This window comes from Chelonoidis abingdonii, chromosome 2, assembly GCF_003597395.2.
Source record: "Chelonoidis abingdonii isolate Lonesome George chromosome 2, CheloAbing_2.0, whole genome shotgun sequence".
In the NCBI taxonomy this organism is placed as follows: Eukaryota; Metazoa; Chordata; order Testudines; family Testudinidae; genus Chelonoidis; species Chelonoidis abingdonii.
The window spans coordinates 222,587,244-222,597,203 of NC_133770.1; the positions used below are offsets into that span (position 1 = coordinate 222,587,244).

At 39.1% G+C, this 9,960-nt stretch overlaps 1 protein-coding gene across 1 annotated transcript in view; it reads right to left on the minus strand.

Annotated features, from left to right (window-relative positions):
• The window catches only part of LOC116822642 (opsin-5-like), a 116,940-nt gene that overhangs the window by 21,194 nt on the left and 85,786 nt on the right, over positions 1–9,960 (minus strand). Inside the window, 3 exon segments of the mRNA XM_075061965.1 lie at positions 6,422–6,453; positions 6,456–6,742; positions 9,216–9,343. Of these exon segments, the coding sequence (XP_074918066.1) occupies positions 6,422–6,453; positions 6,456–6,742; positions 9,216–9,343 (447 nt within the window).

Below are 9,960 nucleotides of genomic sequence, written 5' to 3' on the forward strand. Positions count from 1 at the left end.
CAAATGGGGAGTTGAGGCATAGAAAGACTAAGTAACTTGCCAAAGATCACATGTGAAGCTAGTTGCAAAGCGGGTTCAACCTGGTCTCATTAATCACAGACTAGCACCCTAATCACCAGACCATCCTTTCTTTCAATAGTTGGTGAAATACTGACCTATTAGAATTCATATTTGGCCAAAGTTGAACACCATGAAGCTCACTTACACTCATGGAGTTTTTGGTCTTTCATTTCCTAGAAGGACCAGGATGTGTTGTAGGACCAACATAATTAACAGAGTGACTTCCAGCTAGGAGGGCATTCTTTAGTTCTCTGCTGAAGCACATGGGGTTTACCTGTTTGCGAGCTCCCACAGTGGTTTTAGAAGTGGAACACAAATACATACCTCCATGCAGATATCAGAACAGCGCAATAAACAATGCAGTCCACATATATTTTATTTGGTGGTATATTGCAGTAACTAGCTAGTAATAAAAACACCAGTTTACCAACCTCAGGCTCACAAAACAAACATATTAGTGAAGCATTTGTTCCACACTAAAGCTTAATAACTTGCTATTGTCATCAGAGCATGTGAGAAAAGCACCACAGGTAGAAATAATTTACTTTGAATTTACATGAGGTTAATTATAATGAATGGATGTTAGTAACTTTTTTTTTATTATTAAAAATGTTTTTTCTGCACTTGTTCTAAACTTTTTTCTGAACTTGTTCTGCATTTGTTCCATTTCTAAACAAACATTAAGGTGATCTGGAAAAATTACAGACCGTAATCTGAATGCTCTGAGTTACACTATTGACCTGGAAGCTCAGATAATCAGTCAAAGAGAGGCTGATACTAATCGCATCATTTCAAGTACATTGGCGAAACAGTTGTTTAAAAATGCAGGGCCTGTTCCTGCTCCCAGGAACATCAATGGTAAAACTTCAATTGAGTTCAACAGGAGCTGGATTGGGCCCAAACAATATAAAAGTGAGGAATGAGATATGTAGCTGTTTTAGAGACTATGGGAGTTAATCAATAGGAGTTAGGTGCCTAAATCCTTTTCAGGATCTGGGTCTATAAACCTGATCCTACTCTCAGTGATTTCAATGGGGGCCGGATCAGGCTCCAGAGGCACATCTCAAATTTGAAGTCTGCCAGGCTATCAGAGTGAAAATGGCTGATGTCAAGGACAGGAGGAAATGGCAGTAAAGAGACAGCAGAAGAGAGAATCTATATACTTGAAAGGGGGCAGGAGGTACATTGTATTGGGAACCTCTAACATGAACTGGCTAAATGGAGAAAGAAGCAAGTAGTAGTCACTGTTGTTATGGGGATGCAAAAGGAAGGAAGAAAAGCATCCTCCTGACCTTCTCTCAACTCCCAGCTATCAGAACTGGCTGTTGGGAAGAGAGAAGCAGCAGTTATGTAGGGAGGAGGGAGCTCTTTCACCTAAATACTTAGCTTTGCACTAAAAAGGCTAGGAAAATTATTTGCCTAAACCCATATTTCATAATTTGGACCAGACTGTAGCTGAAAACTTATCTGAGACCAAATTATGCTACAGCCCTTAATTCTTATGTTTTACAAATAACTATTTGTACCTCCATTCAACTGGAATGAAGGGTTAACTGTTGCCCAGATTCCTCACACAGCCATTGTGTGTGACAAGGCAGAGTTTGGTTGGGATTTGTAACATTCAAGAAATAGACTGGTTCCTTTTCATTCATAAGTGCTCCAACAAAATATATCAACACATTTTCACTTAAGCCAGATGATCATCAGCTGGTGCACGAAAATTTCAATGGAACTATGCTGAACTGTAGCAGGTGGGAACTTTACTCATTTGCATTTTACTGTGAACCCCAAACATAAATGAATGCAACCAGTAATGAATGCTCCTTCAAAATATGCATGAAATGGACAAAACTAGGCAACATCTTTCAGCAATAATCTTTTGGCAAGAAGACTGTCCCCTGTTCTCTCACTAGACTTCTCACCATGGCTTATTTCCTCCTCTTAACTCTAGGGATTTCTCTTAAGTATTCCCACTTATCCAGGCCAGCCTGATTATTTATAGTAAGCCAAAGAGCACATCAGTGTTCTAATTACAGTGGGCAATGTGCTGGCCCAACACTTCACACTGTGCAAGCATCTGGGCACTGCATATTTCTCCTGAGAACCGACTTGTTTCCTTTGAAGCAGATGAAAGTTCTGGAATTGAATTCAGGAATTGCAAGTCCCATGTGTTTCAAAAATTCCAAGACCAGCAGGGGCCATTGTGATCATTTAGTTTGACTTCCAGTATGACACAGGCCATAGAACTCCCCCAAAATAATTCCTAGAGCAGATCTTTTAGAAAAGTATCCAATCCTGATGTAAAAATTATCAGTAATGAAGAATCCACCGCTACCCTTGGTAAACTGTTCCAGTGGTTAATTACTGTCATTGATAAAAATATACACTTTATTTCTCATCTTAACTTGTCTAGCTTCAACTTCCAGCCATTGGATCACGTCATATCTTTCTCTGCTAGACTGAAAAGCCCATTATTATATATTTTCTACGAGATAGGTATATATGGACTGTGATCAAGTCAGCCCTTAATCTTCATTTTTATTAAGTTAAATAGATTGAGCACCTTAAGTTTATCACTGTAAGGCCTGTTGTCTAATCCTTTAATCATTCTTGTGGCTCGTCTGAACCCTCTCCAATATATCAACATCCTTCTTGAACTGTAGACATCAGAACTGGACACACTGTCCCAGCAATGGTTGCACCGGTGCCAAAGATATGGGTCAAATAAGCTCTGTTCTCCTACTCAACATTCACCTGTTCATGCATCCAAGGATTGCATTAGCCCTTTTGGACACAGTTTTGTTCTAGGAGCTCATATTCAGCATGTTACTCATCACCACCCACAATCTTTTCAGAGTCACTGCTTCCCAGGATAGAGTCCCCCATCATGTAAGCATAGCCTATATTTTTTGCGTGCGCACAGCATACAAAATAATCCAGACTGCTTTGAATCAGTGACCTGTCCTCTTCATTATTTACCACTCCCCCAGTTTTTGTGTCCACTGCAATCTTTGTCAACAATTATTTCATATTTCCTTCTAGGTCATTGATAAAAATGTTAAATAGTGTAGGGCCAAGACCAGTCCCTGCAGGACCCTACTAGAAACATATTTGATTGATGATGATTCCCCATTTACAATTATATTTTGAGACCTATCAGTTAGCCAGTTTTGAATCCATTTAATATGTGCCATGTTAATGTTATATCATTCTAGTTCTTTTAATCAAAATGTTATGTGGTGCTAAGAAAAACACCTTACAGAAGTCTAAGTATATTACAGCAACACTATTATCTTTATCAATCAAACCTGTGATCTCGTAAAAAAAATAAAAATGATAACATTAGTTTGACGGGATCTACTTCCCAGAAACCCATGTTGATTTGCATTAGTTACATAAACCCTCCTTTCATTCTTTATTGAGTCCTGTATCAGCTGCTCCATTATCTTGCCTGGGATCAATGTCAAACAGGGCACTGAAGACGGAGTAGGCAGAAACAAGAGGTAAAGTATATGCCCAAGCAAAGCTCCAAACTAGAGCTGAACAGAGGATGGAAGTTCCATTTTGCAAAGGATATTGAGATTTTGAAATTTGGCTTTGTTCTGAATAGGAAGAAAATTCTGAGGTTTGTTTTCTTCCCTCCCATCATTCAAAATATTTCATTTAAACAAAAAAATTTTGTTTCAGTTTCCACTTTTAAAAATTGTGTGTTAGGTTAGACTACATAATACAAAATTTAAATTGCAGAACAAACAGTCATTTTAAACCAAAAGCATTCTGAAACAAAACATTTCAGTGTTTTTGTTCAAATTCTCAAAATAGGATGTTCTGACTGTTGGATTTGTCTGGTTTGCTTTCTGAAAGAAACAAAAGTGAAACTGACCAGATTTCACGAAGGGTTTCAATTTTGGCAGAACTGTATATTCCATAAGAATATGGCTCCACTGAAGTTGCTCCAACCAGCTCTATTCCAAACTGTTAAGGTTTCTTTCCCCACTTTGAACTTTAGAGTACAAAAGTGGGGACCTGCATGAACACTTCTAAGCTTAATTACTAGCTTAGATCTGGTACACTGCCAACAGCCAGAATTTAGTGTCTGGCACACTTTCTGTTCTCCCAAAACCTTCCCTGGGAAATACAGACCCCAAAACCCCTTGGATCTTAAAAACAGGAGAAATTAGACCAATCCTCCTCCTTTTCCTCCCAGACTTTCCCTCCCTGGTTGCCTGAGAGGCTTCACACAGATCCAAACTCCTGGATCTTAAAACAAGGAGTTCATTTTCCTCTTCCCTCCACGCCAATCCCTGGTGAGTTCAGGTCCAATTCCCTTGGATCTTAAAACAAAGGAAATCATCAGATTTTTAAAAGAAACTTTTAATTAAAGAAAGAAAAAAAAGTAAAAAAAGTAGTTCTGTAAAATTAGGTATGGAAATGCTTCACAGGATACCGTCAATTTCATATAGACCAGAGGGACCCCCGCCCCCACCTGAGATTCCAAATTCCAAGCAAACATAGGTAAAAATCCTTCCAGCGCTCCGGGGGGCATATAAGACTAATACCACCGCACTTGCATGACTATTATTTACCATTTTAGCCCTGGGACTGGATGTCAGACAGCATGACATGAGGAGAGAGCCTAGGAGTGTACGTCTGGTCCCTCTAGCCCCGGACAATGAACAAAACCGAAAAGCACAAACAAAGACTATCCATACCAACAAGATTTGCGCCGATCTCTCCCCCTACTGTTCTCTGGTCAGGTGTCAGCAACTACTGAGACTTCTTAACCCTCTACAGGAGAAGAAGATATTAACACCTTAACCATGGTCCTGGATACCACAACAATACAGTCAAGGCTTAGGACAGAGTCCATATCGCTTCCCAGTGCAACTGTTCCCTGCACTGTATTTGCCTCCATTTAATTTAAATGACTCAGCGGGTTCATATCACATTGGAGATGACAGAATCTTTGTTTTAGTGTGAAATTGAGAGGTTTTTTTAGATTTATCCAAAATCAAGTCCTCTGGAGAGAACTCCTGGATTTATCTTTAATTTTCAAGAGCTTAGGAGAGCCCGGATTTTAGTCATATTGGGACACGTGAGATGTGTGGCTTAAAAAATATCTCACTTCCAGAACTTTTTTCATTTTTGTTTGGCCTTTCTATCGAGACCAGAAATAGCATCCAGATATGCATCTATCAGATTGGCTTAACGTATAAATTGAAATTACTTAACCTTGTATTCTCTCAGAATTGTAGGCATTTCAGAATCATTTTCAGCTCATTTGTTTAGCCCTGTTTACACTCAGTAATTCCCCTTCCTTCCTGTCACCCACAAAACACAAATCCGCTTCTTTGGTACCATTCCTGAGTCAACATAGCATAGGGCCCAATATTCAGCAATTTCTTCACTTCTTTAATGTGACTGATTTTCTTTTTGATCTTAGATAAGGCTCCCAAAGCGTTCATGAAGTTAATACTGCAAGCTTTAAAATGAAACATATATGCTACAAAAAAACACTGCAATGCAATGTTTTACTCACATCCGTGCGTTAATCAGGCCGCACTCTTTGCCTATCAGGATAATATCTATAAACATATCGACACTAAGAATGACAGGAATAGATTTTGGGTTTCAAACATTTTTTGAAAAGAAAAGATAAGTGTTCTCCAGAACTCTAACGACGGATATGGAGGGGGGGGTCCTCGAAAGGGATGTGCACAAACCTAAAGAGAAAGATAAGAAAGAGAAGACAGATGGACTGGGAGCTTACATACCAATAAGAAAGATGAAACTCTGAATACAGAAGTCAGAAAGTAACTCTCTAGAGTTCCTAGTAAAGACTGGCAACTGTATGTTTAGACAATGTTTAGTGCATGCTTGCTACGATAGTACATTTTTCACCTATAGAAAAAATTGTTTCAAATGTTTATGCCACATTCAGCATTACATTTTCCTTAAAGCCAGTTTTCCAAGAATCCACAGTCTTCCAAAAGGTTGTAAAATATCCTAAACACTTTTAAAGAAAAAAGCTCTTGAAAAATTTTCACAAACCTATAACTTCGCCATAACTTTGTTAGCAGAGCCTAAAAAAGGGTTACAGAACTCACAGCTATCATCAGTGAAGAGGTTTTGGCAGGAACCTAATCATTTGCATGTGGTGGAAGCCGGGGTACATGCACACTAGTGACTGTATATCAGAAACAAAATGGAACTTGTATGATCTTTCCTTGTGCTCATTCCTTTCTTGGGATCCCATCTAGCCACCTAAAGGTGTTAGCCCATGCAACCAGAATGTGGCTTGAGAACACAAGAACATTTCCAAATACCTTGACGTGTATAGTGGCATCGACGCAGTTGCTGCATTCCTGGGGGACCTGAGACATGCTGTTTCATCTGCTTTTCTGCGATTCTTTGACAGTTATCGATAGATGGGAAGGGTATATGGACGTAAAAATTACCCTCCAACAGGGATATAAAATGTCAGAAACAAATAGAGCTAATACGGTGTAAGACATTGCCACTGTGTTTACATTTGATGAATGCCAGTCAATGCAACAAGCTGTACCATAGGGCTCTGCTCCATACTCTCCCCAGTGAGCTAGGGGTGAACAGGTAAAAATTGCTGCATAGGCCCATGCGCAGGCTATCAAGATTCGTCCATGTTCTTGCCTAAATCTGTTCCCTGGAAGACACGAAACAATCAGTGAAGAACTGCTCACAATTGTATGATGGATTCTAATTATACAAGCCAGAAAACAATACAAAGGCCCTTTTTATTGGACACTGGGTATTACAATTGTTTACCCCCCCCATGCTTGGGAGGACCCCCCATAAACATCCACAAAGCTATCTCGTAGTCTTCCTTCAAATCCTCTATTACACTCTCCCTTTTCTGTGATGCCTTAACAGCTTAGCAGCAGATGTGCTGAGATCACTGCCTATCATCCTGGCCAATATTAGCTCATTGTTTCCCTGTGCTCCCAGTCTGTCACCCCTGTTTTCATTTGTCATAAACTTAGACTATAAATTCTTTGGGGGCAGGAATTGTCTTAGTTTTCTGTATAGCACCTGGCTCAACAAGACTGGGTCTTTCCTGCACAATATAAATAAATAATATTCACAATATAAATGGTCAAAAAACCTCCTTGTTATTCAAACTAAAGGCACCATAAAACGAGTTTGCAATATTCTGAACTCTAAATAACTGCAAGTTGGGTGGGCTGCAGAGACAAGATGTTTCAGGTCCCATCTTGTTCACCTTTGTCTAAGCTTCTGGCCAAAGGGAGGTTGAAGAGGCAGCATTTCTTGGGAATAAGCTGTGTCAGGAAATCCAGGGAAACAGAATAGAGCAAATACAATACATATACGGGACTTCAGAAAATACTCATCTCTGACACTCAAACCATAACTCTTATTTCCTGATTTCAGTTTGAGATGATTTCTCTTATGCTGTTATGAGGTGCCACTGATGATATTTCTGCATACAATGAATATACTGTACATCTGAGAGAGACTCAAGCTGATTTTGTACTAAATCAAGCTTTCAGTTCATATGTCCAATAAGTGCAGAGATTTCAGATTATGCTATTTCCAAATCCTCCCTCATATCGTGAAATAAATAAACAATCTTCACTGAAATTCAGTTAACATTGTGTGGAAACATAAAAGATGCAAGGAAATATTCAAGAGAACTCAAACAGATTACCTTAAAATGAAAACTGGCACCCTCAGGCTGCTCGGAGTTATGCTGGGAAACCAGACCAGCACAAATTAGCACAGAACTGAGGGAGCGATGGGTGATTGCAAAGGGGAGTTTCATGGTCACCTTACACCCCTGTTCCTGCAACTTGTGCTGTGTGTTCCTTGGTCATAGTCAAGGACCTGGCTCCCTGCAGCTTCAAAATGTGCTCCATTTTAGAATGGTTCACAGACACAGTATGACTTTCAAACACAATGTTAACACGAATGAATCTAAAGAATGATCACCCTGATTTCAAACTAAAGAAGGGCTGTCACCTAGAGAGATTCTACTAAATGTTTTGCCCCACACAAGTAGCGCCAAGTACTTGTAGGTCAGAGTTCATGATCCATGCCTAAAATGTTTATATCTGTCATTTTTCAGTTTATATGATAAGACATTATATGTACTTAACAGGGATGTTGCAGCTTCAACACACTTTTACGTTAATTAACTATTTAACCTCACAATTATAATTTCTTTACACAATCCAACACCATGCATAGACAAGAAAAGAAACAAGATACTGTTAATTAGTGTGCGTCTTGATTTACGAGAAGGTCATCTTTGTTCTGGAAAATTTATCTCACTAAGAATAAGTAGTTCTGTTGGTACTGAATATAAAAGAGAGGGGCACCATTTGCATGGCTACACTTACTACAATCATGTGCATTTTTCTTGCCACATAACATCTTCAGGGATTTAAAAATCAAATGTAAAACCATCTTCTAAGCTAAAAGTTACCAGGTAAGATTTTAACACAAAAGCAAGTTTATTTTAACAAATTTAAAAACTACAAGGACAGTTTGACCCAAAGGTAAAATCCTGATTAACAGGATCTTTTCCACCTAAAGTTTCACTCTCACAACAATGAGATACTAGAATTTTAAAGCTGTTCTTTGAATAGTAGTAAAATCTGATGCTACATTTGTCTTTATGTCACATTGACTGGCATTCCTCTTATCTTAAGAAGTGAGTGAGGTAATAAAGAAAGAACTTGAGAGGATGAACAAAAGACACCATAAGGAAACGTCTGAAAAGGTCAATAGAATATAGTATGCATCTCTATCATTTACAGAAAAATTAAGGTATTGAAATGCTGCTCATACCTGTCAAAGATAATTGTACAAAATGAATCTTAAAAATAGTATCAACTTAACCCAACCTTGCTGTCATTTTAACAGTTACCTCATGGCCTCTTCTGAGTCATTTACCTCAGCATAAGCAGGTTTGGATTTAATAAACTAGGTTTATATAGCACCAAACTCAATTACTGGGGAGAACAGATATATAATCATTTAACACCCCCATGTAACACACCTTTCTATATAAACGTTCTCCAAGATACAGACTAGCCATGGCTGTCTTTGTTCAAGAGACAAATACTGAACAAACTGAGAGAAGGAAATTAATTTACCATAAGCTGGAAAACAAATTTTGAGGCAGCACACAGTACTCAGTAATGTTAGTGTTGACAGACTGCAGATTCCAAAAAGTACACCACAAAATGCATAGAACAAGCAAACTTGTTTACCATACAGCCATCTGAAAAACAAACAAAACAAAAAGTCCCTTGTAGTGGTCATTATTATAATGTTGACATTTACCATTTGAAAGTAGCAAGCATCACTGTGATGTTAATACTTAGGCCTGGTCTACACTACGCCGTTAAATCGATTTAAACAGCGTTAAATCGATTTAACGCTGCACCCGTCCACACTACACTGCCCTGTAAATCGATTTAAAGGGCTCTTTAAATCGATTTCTGTACTCCATCAAAACGTTGACAAACGGAGTTCTTTAGTGAGCCACTTGTATCCTCTCCCCAGATAGCGATGGGATCCAGTCCTCTCTTGCGTGGTCAGGCTGGTTGCTCTTTTCTATTCTCAGGAGGACTGCATTGTTACCTTTTGCTGATGAGCCCTGCATGGTCACCTGTGGCTGATCAAGGCTCCACACTGGCCCAAACAGGAAATTGAATTCAAGTCCGTGGGGCTTATCTGTTTTACCTGCCAGTGCATCGGAGTTCTGACTGCTGTCCAGGAGCGGTCAGTGTCAACAATGGTGCTCTGTGGGATTACCTCCCGGGGCAGTACTTCGATTTCCGTCCACACACCAAATTCCGAATTAGTAAAATTTGATTTTAGGGTTACTCTTGTGGT